Genomic DNA, 25,605 nt, shown 5'->3' with positions numbered 1-25,605 from the left:
GCCCTTTTTTAAAACTTGATTGTCTCTGCATATGCTGGGCTGTTTTTTTCTCACTTGCTCTTCTTCGCTGTGTTTTCCTGCACTTCGACAGGTTGGTAGCCATCTTGAATTTGGTTTAAAAATGCCTCATCATTAATGTTATGTTTAATAACTTCAAAACGTTAAACTAATTCAAAGGAAGACACGAGTCCAAATGAGAGTCTAACTTCATGTTTACTTTAAGCAAGGTGCTTGCGTGTCATGTCATAGCATGACGACATTTTCAATTCACGTACTTATACATATAACTAGAAATAAATTATTTAAACAAACAAGGACACTTAATCAATCAATATATATACAAGATTACTGAAATATTAAATACACAACACCGGCCGCATAAAATCACTAACATTCATTAGAAGGATGTGAACTCTCAGACCAATGCTGGCTTACTGAGGCATGACTCACCTCAGGTCTCTGTCACATGGAGACAAGATGACCAGGCAGACAGAGGGAAAGAGTCAGCAATATGCCTCATTGATGATGTGGAACATCCTACAATTCCCGGGAATTCTCAACCCCTGTGGCCTCAAAGTGGAGAAGCTGCAAAGCCCTTCCCACCACTGAGCACATCTACACAGAGCGCTGGCACAAGGAAAGCAGTCTCCATCATCAAAGTCTCCCACCATCCAGACCATGCCTTCTCCTCACTACTGGCATCAGATAGGAGGTAGAGAGCCTCAGGTCCCACACCACCAGGTTCAGAAACATTTATTACCCTTCAACCATTGGTTAACTCCGCTCAGCTTAACACTGAACTAATTCCACAACCGACAGACTCGATCTCAAGGAGTCCACAACTCATCTTCTCAGTATTATTTGCACAATTTGTCTTTTTTTTTTGCACAGAGTATTTGTCAGTCTATATTTATGTATAGCTTTTCTTGAATTCTATTATATTTCATTACTTTCCTATAAATGTCTGCAAGAAAGTGAATGTCAGGGTTGTATATGGTGATATGCATACTTTGATAATAAATTTACTTTGAACTTTGAGAAGGGGAGAAGGCACTGACAATGGTGGGATGGTGTGTCAGGGGCAGACAGGAGCCCAGCGGAGAAGGCAGGAGGAGTGAGGACTTCACAGACTACCACCATCCAGCCCGTCAGACATCTCCTGCCCAGTCTCTGGTTTTCACATCGGCCTCATCAGTCATCTGAGAACCCATGAAACCAGATGGAGACATCACCCACAAGGGACCGTCCAGGAACTGTCTGGACACCAAAGTGAATGGATTGTTGAACCCACATTGGTGATCGCTATGGGTATGGATTACCTAAAGGTTAAACTTGTAGGGCGAGTAAGCTCCTAAGGAAGGCAAATGCAATATTAGCATTAACGTTGAGAGGACCAGAAAATAAAAGCAAGGATGTAACACTGAAGCTTTATAAAGCACTGGTAAGTATTGTGAACAGTTTTGGGCCCCTTATCTAATTTAAGACCATAATATATAGAAGTAGGCCATTCGGCCCATCAAGTCTGCTCCACTATTCAATCATGGGCTGATCCAATTCTTCCAGTTATCCCCACTCCCCTACCTTCTCCCCATACCCTTTGATGCCCTGGCTAATCAAGAACCTATCTATCTCTGCCTTAAATACACCCAATGACTTGGCCTCCACAGCTGCTCGTGGCAACAAATTCCACAGATTTACCACCCTCTGACTAAAGTAATTTCTCTGCATTTGTTTTAAATGGACGTTCTTCAATCCTGAAATTGTGCCCGCTTGTCCTAGACTCCCCTACTATGGGAAATAACTTTGTCATCTAATCTGTTCAGGCCTTTTAACATTTGGAATGTTTCAATGAGATCCCCTCTCATCCTCCTGGACTCCAGGGAATACAGCCCAAGAGTTGCCAGACATTTCTCATATGGTAACCCTTTCATTCCTGGAATCATTTCTCGTGAATCTTCTCAGAATGCTCTCCAATGTCAGCATATCGTTTGTAAAATAAGGAACCCAAAACTGCACACAATACTCCAAGTGTGGTCTCATGAGTGCCTTGTAGAACTTCAACATCACATCCCTGCTCTTATACTCTATACCTCTAGAAATGAATGCCAACATTGCATTCACCTTCTGCACCACTGACTCAACCTGGAGGTTAACCTTTAGGGTATCTTGTACAAGGACTCCCAAGTTCCTTTGCAGCTCTGTATTTTGAATTCTCCCCCATCTAAATAATAGTCTGCTCATTTATTTCTTCCACCAAAGTGCATGACCATACACTGTCCAACATTGTATTTCATTTGTCACTTCTTTGCCTATTCCCCTAAACTCTCTAAGTCTCTCTGCAGGCTCTCTGCTTCCTCAGCACTATCAGCTCCCCCACCTATCTTTGTATCATCAGCAAATTTAGCCACAAATCCATTAATCCCATAGTCCAAATCATTGACATGTACCATAAAAAGCAGCGGTCCCAACACCGACCTGGTAATTGGCAGCCAGCCAGAATCGGATCTCTTTATTCCCACTCTTGGTTTTCTGACGATCAGCCAATGCTCCACCCATGCTAGTAACTTCCCTGTAATTCGATGGGCTCTTATCTTGCTAAACAGCCTCATGTGCGGCACCTTGTCAAAGGCCTTCTGAAAATCCAAGTACACTCCATCTACTGCATCTCCTTTGTCTATCCTGCTTGTAATTTCCTCAAAAAGTTGCAGTAGGTTAGTCAGACAGGATTTTCCTTTCGGGAAACCATGCTGGCTTTGGCCTATCTTGTCATGTGCCTCCAGGTACTCTGTAATCTCATCCCCAACAATCAATTCCAACAACTTCCCAACCACTGATGTCAGGCTAACAGGTCTATAGTTTCCTATCTGCTGCCTCCCACCCTTCTTAAATAGCAAAATTACATTTGCAATTTTCCAGTCATACCAGAATCTATCGATTCTTGAAAGATCATTGTTAATGCCTCCGCAATCTCTCCAGCTACTTCCTTCAGAACCCAAGGGTGTATTCCATCAGGTCCAGGAGATTTCTCCACCCTCAGACCATTAATCTTCCTGAGCACCTTCTCAGTTGAAATTGTCACTGCACATACTTCACTTCTCTGACAATCTCGAATGACCGGTATACTACAGGTGTCTTCCACTGGGAGGACTGATGCAAAATACTCAATTAGTTCCTCTACCATCACTGCATCTCTCATTACAATATTTCCAGCGTCATTTTCTATTGGTCCTATGTCTACCCTTGACTCACTTTTACCATTTATATACTTAGTATCTTCGTTGATATTAATTGCCAGCTTCCATTCATAATTCATCTTTTCCTTCCTAATGACCTTCTTGGTCTCCTTCTGCAGGTTTTTAAAAGTTTCCCAATCCTCTATTTTCCCACTAGCTTTGGTTTCCTTGCATGCCCTCGCTTTTGCTTTTACTTTGGCTCTGACTTCACTTATCAGCCACGGTAGTGTCCTTCTTCCATTCGAAAATTTCTTATTATTTGGAATATATCTGTCTTGCACTTTCCTCAGTTTTCATAGAAACTCCAGCCCTTGCTGTTCTGCTGTCCTTCCTGCTAGTGTCTCTTTCCAGTCAACTTTGGCCAACTCCCATCTCATGCCTTTGTATTTTCCTTTATTCCACTGAAATACTGACACATTAGAATTTAACTTCTTCTCAAATTTCAAAATGAACTCGATCATATTGTGATCACTGTTCCCAAAGGGTTCCTTAACTTTAAGCTCTCTTATCACCTTCGGATTATTACACAATACCCAATCCAGTGCAGCCGATCCCCTAGTGGGCTCAACAACAAGCTGTTCTAAAAAGCAATCCCTTAGACATTCTACAAATTCTCTCTTGAGGTCCAGTACTGGCCTGGTTTTCCCAATCCACTTTCACGTTAAAATCCCTAACGATTATCATGACTTTGCCCTTCTGACATGCCTTTTCTATCTCCTGCTGTAATTTGTAATCCACATCCCAGCTGCTGTTTGGAGGCCTGTGTACAACTGCCATTAGGGTCCTTTTACCCTTGCCATTTCTTAACTCAACCCATAGAGACTCTACACCTTCTGATCCCGTATCATCCCTCTTTAATGATTTAATATTATTTCTTATACACAGGGCCACACCACCCTCTCTGTCTACTAACCTATCTTTCTGATGCACTGTATATCCTTGGATGTTCAGCTCCCAATGGCAGCCATCCTTTAGCCAAGTTTCAGAGGTGGCCACAAAGTCATACTTACCAATCTGCAGCTGAATTTCAAGATCGTCCATTTTATTTCTTACGCTGCGTGCATTCAAATATAACACTTTCAGTCCAGTATTTGTTGTTTTCTGTTTTAACTGCACCACATCTCTATTGCCCTGTAAGTCATCCCCTGGCTGTGATTATGCCTTATCTCCTGCCTGTCTTTTCTATCATCTCTGTTGCATGCTATCTTTGACTCATTTCTGTTTCCCCGTTCCTCAGCCCTATCACTCTGGTTCCCATTTCCCTGCCAGATTTGCTTAATCCCTCCCTAATAGCTCTATAAACCTGTCTGCTAGGATATTGGACCTCTCTGGGTTCAGGTGTAACCTGTCCTTTTTGTACCTCCCCCAGAAGGGGCCCCAATGATGTGTTGGCATTGGAGAGGGTTCAGAGGAGGTGTAAAGAATAATCCCAGGAATTAAAGGGTTAATGTATGAGGAGTGTTTAATGGCTCTGGGCCTGTACTCACTGGAGTTTAGAAGAATGAGGGCAATCTCAGAAATCTATCGAACATTGAAAGGTCTAGACAGGGTGGACCAGAGGGCACAGCTTCAGAATAGATCGATGTCCATTCAGAACAGAGATGAGGAGGAAGAGGGCAGTGAATCTGTGGAATTCATTGCCACAGCTGGCAGTGGAGACCAAGTTGTTGGGATATTTAAAGCAGAGGTTAATAGGTTCTTGATTAGTCAGGGTATCACAGGTTATGGTGAGAAGGCAGGAGAATGGGGTTGAAAGGGATAATAAATCAGCCATGATGGAATGACACAGCAGACTCAATGGGCCGAATGGCCTAAATCTGCTTCTGTCTTTAATGACCTTATGGGAGGGTGGGGAGATGCTGCCGATTAAGGCAATGACATGTTTGATATCAGTGAATGGCACAGCACGTTCAATGCACCAAATGGCTGATGTCCATTGCCTGTGTCAGTAACTTTACATTTTGCTGTAAGCTAGTGTGGTATTGGACACAGCTAGTGTTAGGCAGTGTGATATATTTTGACATGCAGATATAACTTTAATCATTTCCACCCTGATACCTGCTCTATGTTAATTCAACGTCAGACTGAACGAGGCACAGTAACTGGGATTTTTACACATTATGGTTAGAAATGATTGATATATTATTTTGCTCCTACATTCTGCAGCCAGTAAACATACTGCAACTTCTAAGCATATCCCCACCACAGGGATCAGCTACTGGCGTGGATCCGCTCGACACCAACAGGTCACCTCGCTCCACAAACCTGTATGAGAAGAGTGAAGAACATTGCAGTAACAGAGTTACTAACCCAACTAACATCCAATCAGCAAGTGTAAGTGTTGCCCGTCAACAGAAGGTCAAAGTGGTGAACGCAGCCCAGTCCATCATGGGTGAAGCCTCCCCACCATTGAGCACATTTATAAGGAGGGCTGTCACAGGAAAGCAACATCCATTACCAAGGACTCCCACCAGTCAGGCTATGCTCAGGACTCACATCTCCAGGTTCAGAAACAGTTATTACCCCTCAACCATCAGGCTCTTGAACCAGAGGGGATAACTTCACCGTCTCAACCCTGAACTAATTTTACAGCCTATGGATTCACTTTTAAGGATTCATCTCATGTTCTCTATATTTATCGCTTATTTATTTATTATTATTATTTTCTTTTTATATCTGCACAGTTTGTTGTCTTTTGCACACTGGTTGTCTGTTCATCTCTGCTGTGTGTAGTTTTGCATTGATTCTATTGTATTTGTTTCTACTTACCGTGAATGACTGCACGAAAATGAATCTTAGTGTAGCATAAGGTGCACATATTGTGCGTACTTTGATAATAAATTTACTTTGAATTTTGAAGGTAGCAGTAGACACTCACCCCAACAGCAAACAGCCAGACAACACTGATTAATCACATGCCCCTGGGGAGATGTGGGTGCAGTAGGGAGATGGGAGGGAGGAGAGAGAGGGGAGGGAGCAGACTGGGGACAGAGAGTAAGGGTAGGGTGCAGGAGGGAGAGGGGAGAGAGGGATTGATCGGGAGGGAGGAAGATGGGAGAGACAGTGGAGGGGAGGGAGATGGGAGGGAGAGGGGAGGGAGATGGGAGGGAGATGGGAGGGAAGGGGGAGAGAGAGTGGAGGGAAGGGAGAGTGGAGGGAACACACTGGGGACAGAGAGCAAGGGGAAGGTGGGGTGATGTAGGTGGGTGTGGGGGAGGCCAGACTGAGGGAGGTGAAAGAGGGTTATTGTGAGTTGCCGAAGATGGGTGGGGTTAGGGGTATTGAGGATAAAGAGGGTACAAGCAAGGTGCAGGTGTGGAGTGGTGGGAGATGGGGGAGAGGCAGGATTATCAGGAGAGGTGCTGGGGGTGAAGTCTGTGATGCTCTTGAAAAGAGCAATTTCAGTGTTTCCTGCACTTTGGCTTTGCTTCAGATTTCCAGCATCAGCAGCAATTTGTTCGTGGTATTGTGGGCAGAGTGAGGTCAGGGAAGGGAGCGGTTCTAACAGGGAGGTTAGAGGCATCCGCCCAACTGAACAAGGGTCCCTTAGAAATATCCACGCACAGATCATGAAGCACTCACACGGGGTATTTATGTGAGTACGGCACACTCATCAGTCAGTGGGCGAGTGGCAGGGGTACAGTGGGGAATGACCTGCAGTTTCCACAGGTAACACACAGGGTCGTCAGAAAGTTCACACAGCGGATGTCAGCCAGCAAGCCCACAATCAGTGGCAGGATCACTGGTGGCCAGTGTGGTCAGCACACCACACACACAATTCAGCCTCAAATTGATGACACAGAATTCTCTCTTTTATGGTGGGGGCCTGTTTGCTTTACCAGACTGAGTGGCAGGGATTTGGATGAAGTTCGGTCCTCCCCCTCCCAACCCTCACACTTCACTTCCACCTACCCGTCCTACAGTGAGTGGTAGGGCACTGAGGAGTGCAGCAGAAGGAGGATCTGGGAATACAGGCCTATAATTCATTGAAAGTGGTAGCAGGGTCATAAAGAAATCTTCTGGCACATTGGCCTTCATAGATCAATGTATTGAGTACAGGAGATCAGATGTTATGTTGAAGTTCTATAGTCAGTTGATGAGGCAAATTTGGAGTATCGTGTGCAGTTTTGGTCAGCTACTACAGGAAAGGTATAAATAAGATTGAGATAATGCAGTAGATGGTTGCCTAAGTGAGTGGCGGCCTGTGACTGGTGGTGTGCCACAGGGATCGGTGCTGAGTCCTCTGTTGTTTGTCATCTCCCATCAAGGATCTGGATGATAATGTGGTTAACTGGATCAGCAAATTTACAGATGACACCAAGACTGGTAGTGTAGTGGACAGTAAGGAAGGATATCATGGCTTGCAGAGGGATCTAAACCAGCTGAAAAAATGGAAGATAGAACTTATTGCAGACAAGTGCGAGGTGTTGCACTTCGGTAGTATCAACCAGGGTAGGTCTTACACGGTGAATGGTACAGCACTGAGGAGTGTGGTAGAACAAAGGGATCTAGGAACACAGGTCCATAATTCATCGAATTTCCTATGAAAAAGCTGCAGCTTCTAACAATCTGCATCAAAGAACTGAATGAACCCCGGATCATTCGGGAGGCTGATGGGGTGATAGATAGGACATGTAGAAAGGTATTTACACCCAAGGTGCAGGACACAGGAAACTGGATCATAGTCAGGGAGGGTAAAGGGGTTAAGGAGCCAGTGCAGAGTGCCCCTCCCTCAACAATAGGTATATCACTTTGAATACTTTTGGGTTGAGCTAGCAGAGGAAAGTCACAGTGGTCAGGCCTCCGGTACAGAGTCTGGCTCTGTGACTCTGAAGGGAAAGTTTCGGCGGGAGGAGAGAGAGCAGAGCAGCGCACCTGCGCAGCCCTCCGGTGAAAAATGATATTGCATCTGTTAAATAGGGGCTGTGGACAATTCTGATTTGATGGAGAGGGACGTGAAAGCACAGAGGAACATCTGGAGAAATTTCTGAAACGCTTGTTTGCTGCTGTCGTTACTGCGTGGTCGGGAATCTTTCGGAGGGTAGGCCTCAAAATCCCTGGCTTTGCCTGCTGTTGGCGACCGAGGTTGAGGTCAAATCGTTCGGACAGAGATGGCGCTCAGTACTTGGTGTCGGAGAGCTGATCAGAGCTCGAAGTTTTCGGATGATTCAGAGTCAGACTTTGGCATGGCAGGGAGAGTTTTTCTTCCTTCTCCCGTCTGCGTGAGATGTGGGACATTTGAGAGACTTTGAACTTTTACTGTGCTCATGGACTTCTTCATCAAGTTATGGTATTGTTGCACTGTTGTAACTATATGTATAATTATGTGGTTTTGTCAATTTTTTCAGTCTTGGGTTTTGTGATATCACACCAGATGAAATATTGTATCATTTCTTAATGTATGCATTACTAAATGACAATAAAAGAGGACTGCGTGTCTTTATAATCTAAAAATGGGTAGACAAAGCATGTTGTGGTGATAGAAAATTTGCTATTTAGAGGAACAGACAGGAGGCTCTGGGTGAGAACGAGATTCCTGGATTCCAGGTGCCAGGGTCTGGGACATCTCGGATAGAGTCCTCAGCATTTTTAAGTGGGAGGGTGAACAATCAGAGGTCATAACCCATATACATATAGATATTGACTGTAACCAATGTTTCGATGACAAACTCTGGGATCTTCAGGGATTATGCCCGGGCATGTCTAGTCTGGTGGTACTTGTACCCCTATAGTCCATCATTAGTCCTCATCCAATCAGTTTTCCACTCTTCTGCCTTGTTTACAATCAAATTCCAGTTCTTACTTAGAGCAAGACCATCGTCTTTGTTAAAATTTTTACCCCCTAGATTTACTTCAATGGCTTCCTTTACCAGGCCATTGGCGTTGCACAGTAGGTTTGTGCCGTTGTTGTCAATCCTATAGTCATTGCAAATGCAATGTTCTGCTACCATCAATTTCTTCAGGTAACCCAAACAGATACACAACCTGTGATCCTTGATGCGAGTTTCCACCGTGCATCCATCTGATTGATATATGCTGCTCCGCATTCACAGAGAATCCTGTAAACACCAGCTGACCCAAGTCCCAGGTCATCTCTGACCCGCATAAGCTGTGACCTGAGCTTCCTTATGAGTTTGTAGATTGTATTAATCCGGTATTTCAGGATCCTGGCGATCCTTCCAGAAACCGTAGAATAATAGGGAAGACAAGCAGTAGTGACGAATTCCTCCTCATTGTTTCCTGGTTTTTCCATTGGCCCTTTTAAGGGACTGATTGATTTCCTTCTCATAGTAGCTATTCTGTAGGAATGTTGTGTGTAATCATCTTATTTCCCCGAGGAGACTCTCCTGGTCCAAAATAGTCTTTGTGTGGTTAATCAAAGTAGAAAGAACTGCTCTATGTTGGGAGGCGTGATGGTGGCTGTTATTGTTGAGGTATGAATCTGTGTGAATGAGTTTCCGGTAGACAACCGTGTCCAAGGCTACCAGCCAATTTCTGTCATACTAGAATGTCCAGGAATGGGAGGCAACCATTTTTTTCCATCACTATCGTAAATTGAATGTTTGGATGGACACTGTTCAGATGGTCGTGGAACTGTTGGAGTGCCTGGAGTCCATGAAGCTGTTGGCATACTTCTGTTGGCAGTCTGGATTTCTTTAGTAAAGCGGACGTCATCCTGACAATCGAATTCGTGGGATCCCGCTGTAGAACTCTTATAGGTGTGATCATCTAGAATCTGTTAGACGTTCCTGTGGAGTTCAGGAAGTTAGGTGCTAAAGGGCAGGACTTCCAGAGTTGTGGCTACCCGTGTCACATGCTAGTAAGGCTAGAACTAGGAAGATTATACAGTTTAATACGTGGCCAAGGAGTTGGTGTAGGAGGGAGGGTATAAGATTTTTGGATCATTGGGCTCTTTTCCAGAAAAGGTGGGACCTGTACAGAAGGGACAGTTTGCACCTGAACTGTAGGAGACTAATATCCTAGTGGGAAGGTTTGTTAATGCTGCAAGATGGGGTTTAAATTAGAGTCGTAGGGGGATGGTAACCAGAATGCCAGAGCAGTTAGTGGAGAGGTTGTGAAGGCAGATGTTGGTGAGACCTCAGAGAGTTAGGAATCAAAAGATTGAGCATGGTGCAACAAAATCGAAAAAGGGTGAATACAGGTCTGAAAGTGTTGTATCTGACTGCGCGGTGTACGGAATAAGGTAGATGAACTTGCAGCACAGATGCAGATTGGCAGGTGTCATGTTGTAGGCATCACTGAATCATACTGAAAGATTATAGCTGGGAGCTTAATGTCCAAGGATACACATTGTATTGAAAGGACATGCAGGGAGGCAGAGGGGGCGGCTTTGGTCTGTTGGTAAAAATCATATTAAATCTTTCAAAAGAGCTGACATAAGGTTGGAAGGTTTTGAACCATTGTGGTAAAAAGACCCTGATAGGAGTAAAATACAGACCCCCAGACAGCAGAATGGATGTGGTCTACAAGTTACAAAGGGAGATAGAAAATGCATGCCAAAAGAGCAATGTTACAATAGTCATGGGGGAATTCCAATATAAATTGGAAAAATCTGGATGATGCTGGATTCCAAGAGCGGGAGTTTCCAGAATGTCTACGAGATAACTTTTCAAGAAAAGCTCGTGGTTGAGCCCACTATGGGATCAGCTATTCTGGATTGGGTGCTGTAACTGAACCACAACTGATTAGAGAGCTGAAGGTAAAAGAATCTTTAGGGGAAAGTGTACTTAATATCGAGTTCACCCTGAAATGTGTGAAGGAGAAGCTAAAGTCAGACGTATCAGTATTACAGTGGAGTAAAGGGAATTATAGAGACACGGAAGAGGAGTTGGCCAGAATTGACTGAAAAAGAACTCTGATTGATAGCAGAGCAGCAATGGCTGGAATTTTTGGAAGCAATCGGAAGCCACCAGAAGCCACAAGATATGTACATCCTGAAGAGGAAGAAATATTCTAAAGGCAAGATAACACAACTGTGGCTGAGAAGAGAAGTCAAAGCCAGCATAAAAGCTTAAGGGAGGACATATAATAGAGCAAAAATTAGTGGGAAGTTGAGAGGATTGGGAAGCTTTTAAAACCCAACAGGAGGCTACTGAAAAAGTCATAGAAACATAGAAAACCTACAGCACAATACAGGCCCTTTGGCCCACAAAGCTGTGCAGAACATGTCCTTACCTTAGAAATTACCTTGGGTTACCTATAGCCATCTATTTTTCTAAGATCCATGTACCTATCCAGAAGTCTTTTAAAAGACCCTATTGTATCTGCATTCCACCACTGTTGCTGGCAGCCCATTCCACGCACTCACCACTCTCTGCGTTTTAAAAAAAAAACACCCCTGACATTTCCTCTGTACCTACTTCCAGGCACCTTAAAACCGTGCCCTCTCGTGTTAGCCATTTCAGCCCTGGGAAAAAGTCTCTGACTATCCACACGATCAACGCCTCTCATCATCTTGTACATCTCTATCAGGTCACCTCTCATCCTCCAAGGAGAAAAAGCCGAGTTCGCTCAAACTATTGTCATAAGGCATGCTTCCCAATCCAGGCAACATCCTTGTAAATCTCATCTGCACACTTTCTATGGTTTCCACATTCTTCCTACAGTGAGGCAACCAGAACTGAGCACAGTACTCCAAGTGGGGTCTGACCAGGGTCCGATATAGCTGCAACATTACCTCTCAGTTCCTAAACTCAATCCCACAGTTGATGAAGGCCAATACAACGTATGCCTTCTTAACCACAGAGTCAACCTGCACAGCAAGTTTGAGTGTCCTATGGGCTCGGACCCCAAGATCCCTCTGATCCTCCACACTGCCAAGAGTCTTACCATGAATACTATATTCTGCCATCATATTTGACCTACCAAAATGAACCATTTCACACTTATCTGGATTGAGCTCCATCTCCCACTTCTCAGCCCAGTTTTGCATCCTATCAATGTTCCACTGTAACCTCTGACAGCCCTCCACACTATCCACAACACCCCCAACCTTGTGCCTATCAGTTGGAAGTTATTGGAAGGTATTCTAAGGAACAGGATAAATAAGTATTTGTATAGACATGGACCTATTAAGGATACCCAGCATGGCTTCGTGCATGTTAGGTTATGTCTATCCACCTGGAAAATGGATGAAGGCAGGGCAGCAGATGTTGTCAAAATTTCTGTGCATTTGACAAGGTCCTGTACGGGAGGCTGGTCAAGAAGATTCAGTCGCTTGGCATTCAGGATGAGGTGGTAATTTGGAATAGACATTTGCTTTGTGGGAGAAGCCAGAGAGTAGTGGTAGAGGGTTGCCTCTCAGACTGAAGGCCACTGACAAGTGGAATGCTGCAGGGATCAGTATTGGGTCCTTTGTTTCTCATCTATATCAATAATAAGACAATAAGATATTGGAGTAGAATAAGGCCATTTGACTCATCGAATCTGCTCCGCCAACTTCATCATGGCTGATCCAATTTTCCTCTCAGCCCCAATCTCCTGCCTTCTCCCTGTATCATAGACATAGACATAGAATAGTACAGCACAGTACAGGCCCTTCGGCCCACAATGTTGTGCCGACCGTCAAACCCTGCCTCAGATATAAGCCCCCACCTTAAATTTCTCCATATACCTGTCTAGTAGTCTCTTAAACTTCACTAGTGTATCTGCCTCCACCACTGACTCAGGCAGTGCATTCCATGCACCAACCACTCTCTGAGTAAAAAACCATCCTCTAATATCCCCTTTGAACTTCCCACCCCTTACCTTAAAGCCATGTCCTCTTGTATTGAGCAGTGGTGCCCTGGGGAAGAGACGCTGGCTATCCACTCTATTTATTCCTCTTATTATCTTACACACCTCTATCAGGTCTCCTCTCATCCTCCTTCTCTCCAAAGAGTAAAGCCCTCGCTCCCTTGATCTCTGATTATAATCCATATTCTCTAAACCAGGCAGCACCCTGGTAAATCTCCTCTGTACCCTTTCCAATGCTTCCACATCCTTCCTATAGTGAGGCAACCAGAACTGGACACAGTACTCCAAGTGTGGCCTAACCAGAGTTTTATAGAGCTGCATCATTACATCACAACTCTTAAACTCTATCCCTCGACTTATGAAAGCTAACACCCCATAAGCTTTCTCAACTACCCTATCCACCTATGAGGCAACTTTCAGGGATCTGTGGACATGTACCCCCAGATCCATCTGCTCCTCCACACTACCAAGTATCCTGCCATTTACTTTGTACTCTGCCTTGGAGTTTGTCCTTCTAAAGTGTACCACCTCACACTTCTCCGGGTTGAACTCCATCTGCCACTTCTCAGCCCACTTCTGCATCCTAGCAATGTTTCTCTGCAATCTTCGAAAATCCTCTACACTAGCCACAACACCACCAACCTTTGTGTCATCTGCAATCTTGCCAACCCACCCTTCTACCCCCACGTCCAGGTCATTAATAAAAATCACGAAAAGTAGAGGTCCCAGAACAGATCCTTGTGGGACACCACTAGTCACAATCCTCCAATCTGAATGTACTCCCTCCACCACGACTCTCTGCCTTCTTCAGGCAAGCCAATTCTGAATCCACCTGGCCAAACTTCCCTGGATCCCATGCCTTCTGACTTTCTGAATAAGCCTACTGTGTGGAACCTTGTCAAATGCCTTACAAAAATCCATGTAGATCACATCCACTGCACTACCCTCATCTACATGCCTGGTCACCTCCTCAAAGAACTCTATCAGGCTTGTAAAACACAATCAGCCCTTCACAAAGCCATGCTGACTGTCCCTGATCAGACCATGATTCTCTAAATGCCCAGATATTCTATCTCTAAGAACCTTTTCCAACAGCTTTCCCATCACGGACATAAGGCTCACTGGTCTATAATTACCTGGACTATCCCTACTACTTTTTTTGTACAAGAGGACAACATTTGCCTCCCTCCAATCCTCTGGTACCATTCCCGTGAACAACGAGGACATAAAGATCCTAGCCAGAGGCTCAGCAATCTGTTCCCTCGCCTCCTGGAGCAGCCTGGGGATTATTCCGTCAGGCCCCGGGGACTTATTTGTCCTAATGTATTTTAACACCTCCAATACCTCCTCTCCCTTAATATCAACATGCTCCAGAACATCAACCTCACTCATATTGTACTCACCATTATCAAGTTCCCTCTCATTGGTGAATACCGAAGAGAAGTATTCATTGAGGACCTCGCTCATTTCCACAGCCTCCAGGCACATCTTCCGACCTTAATCTCTAATCGGTCCTATCTTCACTCCTGTCATCCTTTTTTTCTTCACATAATTGAAGAATGCCTTGGGGTTTTCCTTTACCCTACTCACCAAGGCCTTCTCATGTCCCCTTCTTGCTCTTCTCAGCCCCTTCTTAAGCTCCTTTCTTGCTTCCCTATATTCCTCAATAGACCCATCTGATCCTTGCTTCCTAAACCTCATGTATGCTGCCTTCTTCCACCTGACTAGATTTTCCACCTCACTTGTCACCCATGGTTCCTTCACCCTACCATCTTTATCTTCCTCACCAGGACAAATTTATCCCTAACATCCCGCAAGAGATCTCTAAACATCGACCACATGTCCATAGCACATTTCCCTGCAAAAACATCATCCCAATTCACACCCGCAAGTTCTAGCCTTATAGCCTCATAATTTGCCCTTCCCCAATTAAAAATTTTCCTGTCCTCTCTGATTCTATCCTTTTCCATGATAATGCTAAAGGCCAGGGAGCAGTGGTCACTGTCCCCCAGATGCTCACCCACTGAGAGATCTGTGACCTGACCCGGTTCATTACCTAATACTAGATCTAGTATGGCACTCCCCCTAGTCGGCCTGTCAACATACTGTGACAGGAATCCGTCCTGGACACACTTAACAAACTCTGCCCCATCTAAACCCTTGGAACTAATCAGGTGCCAATCAATATTAGGGAAGTTAAAGTCACCCATGATAACAACCCTGTTATTTTTGCACCTTTCCAAAATCTGCCTCCCAATCCGCTCCTCTGCATCTCTGCTGCTACCAGGGGGCCTATAGAATACCCCCAATAGAGTAACTGCTCCCTTCCTGTTCCTGACTTCCACCCATACTGACTCAAAAGAGGATCCTGCTACATTACCCCCTTTCTGTAGCTGTAATAGTATCCCTGACCAGTAATGCTACCCCTCCTCCCCTTTTTCCGCCCTCTCTATCCCTTTTAAAGCAGTGAAATCCAGGAATATTGAGAATCCATTCCTGCCCTGGTGCCAGCCAAGTCTCTGTAATGGCCACTATATCATAATTCCATGTATATATCCAAGCTCTCAGTTCATCACCTTTGTTCCCGATGCTTCTTGCATTGAGGTACACACACTTCAGCCCTTCTACCTTACTACCTTTACACCGTTTATTCTGCTTCTCGTTCCTGAAAGCCTCTCTATATGTTAGATCTGGCTTTACTCCATGCACTTCTTTCACTGCTCTATCGCTCTGGGTCCCACCCCCCTCGCAAATTAGTTTAAACCCTCCCGAACCATGCTAGCAAACCTACCTGCAAGGATATTGCTCCCCCTCGAGTTCAGGTGCAACCCATCCAATCTGTACAGGTCCCACCTTCCCCAGAAGAGATCCCAATGATCCAAAAATCTAAAACCCTGCTCCCTGCACCAACTCCTCAGCCACACATTCAACTGCCATCTCCTCCAGTTCTTACCATCACTGTCACGTAGCACTGGCAGCAATCCTGAGAACGCCACCCTAGAGGTCCTGTTCTTCAGCCTTCTGCCTGGTTCCTGAAACTCACACTTCAGGACCTCATCCCTCTTCCTGCCTATGTCGTTGGTACCAACATGTATCACGACTTCTGGTTGCTTTCCCTCTCATACCAAGATGTCGTGCACCGGGTCAGAGACATCCTGGACCCTGGCACCCGGGAGGCAACAAATCATGCGGGTGTCCTTTTCACGTCCACAAAATCTCCTGTCTGCTCCCCTGACTATAGAGTCTCCAATGATGACAGCTCTCCTCTTCTCCGTCCCACCCTTCTGCACCACAGGGTCAGACTCAGTGCCGGAGGCCCTGCCACCGTGGCTCACACCTGGTCGGTCGTCCCCGCCAACAGTATCCAGGACGGTAACCTTATTATTCAGGGGAATGGCTACAGGGGTGCTCTGCACTACCTGTCTGCTCACCTTCGCTTTCCCCCCTCTGACTGTCACCCAACGACCTGCTCCCGACAGCCTAGGTGTGACTATCTCCCTGTAGCTCTCATCTATGACTCCTTCATTCTCCCTTACAAGTCCAAGGTCATCCAGCTGCTGCTCCAGATTCCTTACACGGTCTTCTAGATCACTCAGCCGTATGCACTTCTGGCAGATGTGACTCTGCAGGAGAGGGGAGTTCCCCCAAGACTGCTACATCTCACATGAGATGCACATCACCGTCTCAGGAGGCATTGTAAAAACTAACCGCGAGCTAGCTTGTCGTCCGCCTCTTCTCGTCGAAGCCTCTCGAGTCAAAGCCTCAAAGCTCCACTCCTTCACTGGCCCACTCACTCACTTCATGTATCCCTTCATGTCCTGACCAATCAAGAATTTATCAACCTCTGCCTTAAATATACATAAGGACTTGGTCTCCACAGCTGCCTGTGGCAAAGAATTACACAGGTTCACGACTTTCTGGCTAAAGTAATTCCTCCTCATCTCCATTATAAAAGGATGCCCCTCTATTCAAAGGCTGTGTCCTCTGGTTTTAGACTCTCCCACCAGAGAAACATCCTCTCCACATGCACTCCATCAAGGCCTTTCACCATTCAATAGGTTTCAATGAGGTCATGCCTCATTCATCTGAATTCTGGAGCAAACAGGCCCACAGTTATCAAATGCTCTTCATATGACAAGCCATTCAATCCTGGAATCATTTTCGTGAACCTCCTTCAACCCTCTCCAATTTCAGCACATCCTTTCTTAGGTAAGGAGCCTAAAAGTTTCATCATTACTTCCTTGCTTTTATATTCTGGTCCTCTTGAAATGAATGTTAACATTGCATTCGTCTTCCTCACCACAGACTCAACCTACAAATTAACCTTTAGGGAATCCTGCAAGAGGACTCCCAAGTCCCTCTGTATCTCAGTTTTTTATATTTACTCTCCACTTAGAAAATAGTCAACCCTTTCATTTCTTCTACCAAAGTGCATGACCATACAGTTCCCAACACTGTGGTCCATCTGCCATTTCTTTGCCCATTCTCCTAATCTGCTTCAGTCCTTCTGTAGCCTCTCTACTTCTTCAAAACTACCTGCCCCTCCACCTATCTTCAACAAAGCCATCAATTCCATCATCCAAGTCATTGAAATATAACATAAAACAATCAGTCCCAACACAGACCATTGTGGAACACCACTAGTTACTGGCAGCCAGCCAGAAAAGGATCTCTTTATTCCCACTCTTGGCCTCCTGCCAATCAGCCACAACTTTATCCATGCTAGAATCTTTTCTGTAATACATGAGCTTGTAGCTTGTTAAGCAGACTCGTGTGGCAGTTTGTGAAAGACCTTCTGAAAATCCAAGTTCTGTTGGGAGTCTGTATACAAATCCCATCAGAGTCTTTTTACCCTTGCAGTTCCTTAGCTCTATCCACAATGATTCAACACCTTCCGATCCTATGTCACCTCTTTCTAATAATTTGATTTCATTTTCACCAACAGTGCAACACCACCCAATCTGCCTGTCCTTTTGATGCAATGTGTATCCTTGGACATTAAGTTCCCAGCTATAATCTTTCAGTATGATTCAGTGATGCCTACAACATCACACCTGCCAATCTGCAACTGTGCTGCAAGTTCATCTACCTTATTCCGTATACTGTGCGCAGTCAGATACAACACCTTCAGCCCTGTATTCACCTTTTCGATTTTGTCTCTCTTTTACAATGCAACTTATCCTGTTGACTGCTATTTTGAGCTGTCAACGGCCCCTCCTCACTACACATTGCCTCTTTGTAAACCAGCTACCTCATCTTCGGCACTATCATCCACCTTTCCTACGATACTTCTTGCATTAAGGTATACACAGCTCAAGACACTAGTCACACCATGCTCAACCTTTTGATTCCTAACTTTGTCTGAGGTCTTACCGATATCTGCCCCCACAACCTCACCACTAACTGTTCTGGCACTTTGGTTTCCATCACCCTGCAACTCTAGTTTAAACCCCACCATGCAGCATTAACAAACCATCCGAGCTAGGATATTAGTCCACCTGTAGTTCAGGTGCAAACTTTCCCTTCTGTACAGGTCCAACCTTCTCTGGAATAGAGCCCAATGATCCAAAAATCTGATGCCCTCCCTACTACACCAACTCCTTACCCACGTATTAAACTGAAAGAAAGTAAAGTCTGACGTAGCAGTATTTCAGTGGAGTAAGGGTAATTGGGCACGTGGCCAAGTGGTTAAGGCATTGGACTAGCTACCTGAAAGTCATGAGTTCGAGCCCCAGCCGAGGGAACGTGTTGTGTCCTTGAGTTCGGCACTTAATCACACATTGCTCTGCGACGACACTGGTGCCAAGCTGTATGGGTCCTAATGCCCTTCCCTTGGACAACACTGGTGTTGTGCAGAGGGGAGACTTGCAGCATGGGCAACTGCTGGTCTTCCATACAACCTTGCCCAGGCCTGTGCCCTGGAGAGTGAAGACTTTCCAGGCGCAGATCCATGGTCTTGCAAGACTAACGGATGCTTAAAAAAAAAAGGGGTAACTACAGTATTAGAGAGGAGTTGGCCAGTAAATAGGAAGGAGCTGCTGGCAGGGATGTCAGCAGAGCAGCAATGGCATGTGTTTCTGGGGAAAATGAGGAAAGTACTGGACATGTTTATTCCAAAAATGAAGAAATACTCAAATGGTAAAATAGTACAACCATAATGACAAGGGAAGTCAAAGCAATTGTAAAAGCAAAAGAAAGGCCATCTAACAAAGCTAAAATTAGTGGGAAGATAAGAGGATTGGGAAGTTTTAAAAAGCCTACAGAGAGCAACCAAAAAAATCATTAGAAGGGAAAAGATAAAATAGGAAAGCAAGCTAGCAAATAATATCAAAGTGAATAGTAAAAGCTTTTTCAAGTATGTAAAAGAGAAATGAAAATGGATATAGGACCTCTAGAAAGTGAGGCAGCAGAAATAATAACGGGGGACAAGGATGTGGCAGATGAACTAAATGAATATTTTCCATCAGTCTTCACCGTGGAAGACGCCAGCAGTGTGCCAGATGTTGTAGTATGTGAAGGAAAAGAAGCGGGTACAATTACTGTTACAAGAGAGAATATGCTCAAAAAGCTGAAAGACCAAAAGATATGTAAGTCACCCAGACCAGATAAACTGCACCCTAGGGTTCTGAAAGAGGTAGCGTTAGAGACTGTGGTGCTATTAGCAATGATCTTTCAAAAATCATTGGACTTTGTCAAGTTGCCAGAGGACTGGAAAATTGCAAATGTCACTCCACTCTTTAAGAAAGGGTGAAGGCAGCAGAAAGGAAATTATAGACCAGTTAGCCTGACCTCAGTGGTTAGGAAGATGTTAGAGTCAATTGCTAAGGTCGAGGTGATGGAGTACTTGGTGACACAGGACAAGATGGAAGGAAGTCAGCGTGGTTTCATTAAGGGAAAATTCTGCCTGATGAACCCGCTGGAATTCTTTGAGGAGATTACAATTAGGACAGATAAAGGGGATGCAGTCGATGTTGTATATATGGGCTTTCAGAAGGCAGTTGACAAGGTGCCAACACATGAGGCTGCTTGCCAAGTTAAGAGCCAGTAACTAGTGGTGTTCCGCAGGGATCGGTGTTGGGACCACTTATTTTCATGCTGTATATCAGTCATTTAGATGATGGAATAGATGGTTTTATTGCCAGGTTTGCAGATGATACGAAGATTGGTGGAGGGGCAGGTAGTGTTCAGGAAATCGGTTGGATGCAGAAGGACTTAGACAGATTTGCAGAATGGGCAAGAAAGTGGCAAATGAATTATAATGTTGGAAAATGCATGGTCATACACTTTAGTAGTAAAAATAAATGTGCAAAATATTTTCTAAACAGGGAGAAAATCCAAAAATCTTAGATGCAATGGTTCCTTGGGAGTCCTTGTGCAGAATACCCTAACATTTAACTTGCAGGTTGAGTCATGGTGAAGAAGGCAAATGCAATGTTCGCGTTCATTTCAAGACGTCCAGAATACAAGAGCAGAGATGTGAAGCTGAGGCTTTATAAAGCACTGGTGAGGCCTCACCTTGAGTATTGTGAACAGTTTTGGGCTCCTCATCTCAGAAGAGATGTGCTGGCATTGGAGAGGGTTCAGAGGAGGTTCACAAGGATGATTCCAGGAATGAAAGGGTTATCATATGAGGAATGTTTGATGGCTCTGGGTCTGTACTCTCTAGAATTTGGAGGGATGAGGGGGTTCTCATTGAAACCTTTCAAATGTTGAAAGGCCAAGACAGAGTCGATGTGGAAAGGATGTTTCCCATGGTGGGAGAGTCTAGGACAAGAGAACACAGCCTCAGGATAGAGGGGCATCCATTAAAAACACAGATGCAGAGAAATTTCTTTAGCCAGAGGGTGGTGAATTTGTGGAATTTGTTGCCACGTGCAGCTGTGGAGGCCAGGCCGCTGGGTGTTTTTAAGGCAGAGGTTGATAGGTTCTTGATTGGACATGGCATCAAAGGTTACGGGGAGAAGGCCAGGAAATGGGGTTGAGGAGGAGAAAATAAAGGATTAGCCATGATGGGCCAAATGGCCTAATTCTGCTCCTGTGTCTTATTGTCTTATGGTCTAGAACAGAGAGGAGGAGGACTTTCTATAGCCAGAGAATGGTGAATCTGTGGAATTCTTTGCCATCGGCAGCTGTGGAGACCAAGTCCTTGTGTATATTTAAGGCAGAGGTTGAAAGATTCTTGATTGGTCAGGGTATGAAGGGATATATAGGATCAGGGTCCTATATAGCTACAACATTACCTCTCGGCTCTTAAACTCAATCCTACGAAGGCCAATGCACCATATGCCTTCTTAACCACAGAGTCGACCTGTGTAGCAGCTTTGAGTCTCCTATGGACTCGGACCCCAAGATCCCTCTGATCCTCCACACTGCCAAGAGTCTTACCATTAATACTATATTCTGCCATCATATTTGACCTACCAAAATGAACCACCTCACACTTATCTGCGTTGAACTCCATCTGCAACTTCTCAGCCCAGTTTTGCATCCTATCAATGTCCCGTTGTAACCTCTGACAGCCCTTCACCGCCCCCCCCCCCCAAACTTTGCATCATCAGCAAATTTACTAACCCATTCCTCCACTTCCTCATCCAGGTCATTTATAAAAATTACGAAGAGGAGGGGTCACAGAACAGATCCCTGAGGCACACCACTGGTCACCGGCCTCCATGCAGAATATGACCCACCTACAACCATTCTTTGCCTTCTGTGGGCAAGCCAGTTCTGGATCCACAAAGCAATGTCCCCTTGGATCCCATGCCTCTTTACTTTCTCAACAAGCCTTGCATGGGGTACCTCATCAAGTGCTTTACTGAAATCCATATACACTACATCTACTGCTCTACCTTCATCAATGTGTTTAGTCACCTCCTCAAAAAATTCAATCAGGCTCGTAAGGCACGACCTGCCCTTGACAAAGCCATGTTGACTATTCCTAATCATATTACACCTCTCGAAATGTTCATAAATCCTGCCTCTCAGGATCTTCCTCATTAACTTACCAACCACTGAAGTAAGACTCATTGGTCTATAATTTCCTGGGCTATCCCTACTCCCTATCTTGAATAAGGGAACAACATCCGCAACCCTCCAATCCTCCGGAACCTCTCCTGTCCTCATTGATGATGCAAAGATAATCGCCAGAGGCTCAGCAATCTCCTACCTCATTTCCCACAGTAGCCTGGGGTACATCCATCCGGTCCCAGTGACTTATCCAACTTGATGCTTTCCAAAAGCTACAGCACATCCTCTTTCTTAATATTTACCTGCTCAAGCTTTTTAGTCCACTGCAAGTCATCCCTAGAATCACCAAGATCCTTTTCCATAGTGAATACTGAAGCAAAGTATTCATTAAGTACCTCTGCCATCTTCTCTGGTTCCATACACACTTTTCCACTGTCACACTTGATTGGTCCTATTCTCTCATGTCTTATCCTCTTACTCTTCACATACTTGTAGAATGCCTTGGGGTTTTACTTAATCCTGTCCGTGAGGGCCTTCTCATGGCACCTTCTGGCTCTCCTAATTTCATTCTTAAGCTCCTCCCTGCTGGCCTTATAATCTTCTGGATCTCCATCATTACCTAGTTTTTTGAACCTTTCATAAGCTCTTCTTTTCTTCTGGACTAGATTTACAACAGCCTTTGTACACCGCAGTTCCTGTTTGCTACCACCCTTTACCTGTCTCATTGGAATGTATCTACGCAGAACCCCACGCAAATATCTTCTGATCATTTGCCACATTTCTTCCGTACGTTTCCCTGAGAACATCTGTTTCCAATTTATGCTTCCAAGTTCCTGCCTAAGAGCCTCATATTCCCCCTTACTCCAATTAAACATTTCCCTAACTTGTCTGTTCCTATACCTCTCCAATGCTATGGTAAATAGCATTGTGATCACTATCTCCAAAATGCTCTCCCACTGAGAGAACTGACACCTGACCAGACTTATTTCCAAATACCAGATCAAGTACAGCCTCTCCTCTTGGAGGCTTATCTACATGTTGTGTCAAGAAACCTTCATGAACACACCTTACAAACTCCATCCCATCCAAACCCCTCACTCTAGGGAGATGCCAATCAATATTTGGGAAATTAAAATTTCCCACCACAACAACCCTGTTATTATTATTCCTTTCCAGAATCTGTCTCCCTATCTGCTCCTCGATGTCCCTGTTAATATTGGGTGGTCTATAAAAAACACCCAGTAGAGTTATTGACCCCTTCCTGTTCCTAACTTCACCCACAGAAACTCCATAGACAATACCCCCATGACTTCCTCTTTTTCTGCAGCCGTGACACTATCTCTGATCAACAGTGCCACGCCCCCACCTCTTTTGCCTCTCTCCCTGTCCTTTCAAAACATCTAAAGCCTGGCACTTGAAGGAGCCATTCCTGCCCCTGCACCATCCAAGTCTCTGTAATGGCCACCACATCTTAGCTCCAAGTACTGATCCACACTCTAAGCTCATCCGCTTTGTTCATAATACTCCTTGCATTAAGATAGACACATCTCAAACCATTGGTCTGAGTGCGTCCCTTCTCTATCACCTGCCTATCCTCCCTCTTGCACTGTCTCAAAGCTTTCTCTATTTGTGAGCCAACCTCCCTTTCCTCCATCACTTCAGTTCAGTTCCCACCCCTCAGCAATTCTAGTTTAAACCCCCCCTGCCCCCACCAGGATATTGGTCTCCCTCAGATTCAAGTGCAACCTGTCCTTTTTGTACAGGTTACACCTGCCCCAGAAGAGGCTCTGATAATCCAGAAATCTGAATCCCTGCCCCCTGCTCCAACCCCTCAGCCACACATTTATCCTCCACTTCACTCTATTTCTATACTCACTGTCACGTGGCACAGACAGTAATCCCGAGATTACTACCTTTGAGGTCCTGCTTCTCAACTTCCTCCCTAACTCCCTGTAGTCTGTTTTCAGGACCTCCTCCCTTTTCCTACCTATGTCATTGGTACCAATATGTACCACGACCTCTGGCTGTTCTCCTTCCCACTTCAAGATATTGTGGACACAATCAGAAACATGCTGTATTCTGGCACCTGGGAGGCAAACTACCATCTGCGTTTCTTTCCTGCGTCCACAGAATCGCCTGTCTGACCCCCTAACTATAGAGTCCCCTATCACTACTGCCTCCCTCTTCCTTTCCCTACCCTTCTGAGCCACAGGGCCGGACTCTGTGCCAGAGGCACGGCCACTGTTGCTTCCCCCAGGTAGGCCGTCTCCCCCATCAGTACTCAAACAAGAGTACTTATTGTTAAGGGGGACAGCACAGGGGTACTCTCTAGCACCTACTTCTTGGCCTTCCCTTTCCTGACTGTTACCCACTTCTCTGTCTCCTGTGGTCCTGGGGTGACTATCTGCCTATAGCTCCTCTGTATCACCTCCTCCCTCTCCCTGACCAGATGAAGGTCATCGAGCTGCAGCTCCAGTTCCCTAACACAGTCCCTAAGCAGCTGCAGTTCGACACACCTGCTGCAGATGTGGCCATCCGGGAGGCTGGGAGTCTCCAGGACCTCCCACATCTGACACCAAGCACAGAAAACCGGCCTCACACACATTCTTTCTTTCTGTATTCTAAACAGATAACTTACCTCACCTCGACGCATTATCACTGAAGCCCCATTGAGCCAAAGCCTTCCTACTCTGTCTCCCTCTACTCTGACGCCCGCTCTGTAAAGATGACTTTTTAAACTCTTCCCGTTGTTCTCACTGGCCAACCTCCATGTGCTTGCGCAGTCGTGTCCCATTCAAACTGCTGAAGAAATAACCCAATAACTGCTGAAGAAATAACTCATTAAGAAGGTAAAGTTGGAATATGAATGTAAGCTAACCGATAATACTATAGGGGATACCGAAAGTTTCTTCAAATACACAAAGTGTAAGAGACAGGTGAGAGTGGATATTGGACTAATGGGCTCATGAAGTTTGCAAAGTTACCATTACTAGAACAAAGGGTCTTAGAAAACTGAAAGGCCTGAAGATTGATCAGTTACCTGGACCAGATGATGTACACGGCAGGGTTCTGAAAGAGGTGGCTGAAGAGAGTGTGATGGCATTAGCAATGAACTTTCACGAATCACTGGATTCTGGAATGGTTCCAGAAGACTGGAAAATTGCAAATGTCACTCCATTTTTCAAGCAGGGAGAGAGGCAGAAGAAAGAAAATTATTGGCCAGTTAGTCTGATCTCAGTAGTTGGGAAGATATTGGAGTTGATTATTACGGATAAGGTCTCGGGGTACTTGGAGGTATGTGATAAAATAGTTCGTAGTCAGTATGGTTTCCTCAAAGGAAAATCTTGCCTGACAAATCTGATGGAATTCTTTGAAGAAATAACAGGTAGGATAGATAAAGGACAATCAGCTGGTTTTGTGTACTTGGATTTTCAGAAGGCCTTCGATGAGATGCCACACATGAGGCTGCTTAACAAGCTATGAGCCCATGGTATCACAGGAAAGATTCTAGCATGGATAAAGCTGTGGCTGACTGGCAGGAGGCAAAGAGTGGGAATAAAGGGAGCCTTTTCTGGTTGGCTGTCGGTGATTATTGGTGTTCACAGGGGTCTGTGTTGGGACCAATTCTTTTTACGTTATATGTCAATGATTT

At 45.0% G+C, this 25,605-nt stretch overlaps 1 protein-coding gene across 5 annotated transcripts in view; it reads right to left on the bottom strand.

Annotated features, from left to right (window-relative positions):
- Nucleotides 1-203: 203 nt before the first annotated feature.
- Nucleotides 204-25,605, bottom strand: part of tspan11 (tetraspanin 11) — a 121,020-nt gene continuing 95,618 nt past the window's right edge. For all 5 annotated transcript variants that reach the window (XM_063057564.1, XM_063057565.1, XM_063057568.1 and 2 more), the window contains one exon: nucleotides 204-5,498. Coding sequence is in view for 2 of the 5 variants with exons in the window: in XM_063057565.1 (XP_062913635.1) it covers nucleotides 5,481-5,498 (18 nt within the window). In the remaining 3 variants the exon portion in view is untranslated. The remainder of the gene's footprint in view (nucleotides 5,499-25,605) is intronic.

This window comes from Mobula hypostoma, chromosome 9 (genome assembly GCF_963921235.1).
Source record: "Mobula hypostoma chromosome 9, sMobHyp1.1, whole genome shotgun sequence".
Classification (NCBI taxonomy): domain Eukaryota; kingdom Metazoa; phylum Chordata; class Chondrichthyes; order Myliobatiformes; family Myliobatidae; genus Mobula; species Mobula hypostoma.
The sequence above is the reverse complement of the archived record's forward strand: the minus strand, read 5'-3'. Positions and strand labels throughout refer to the sequence as shown.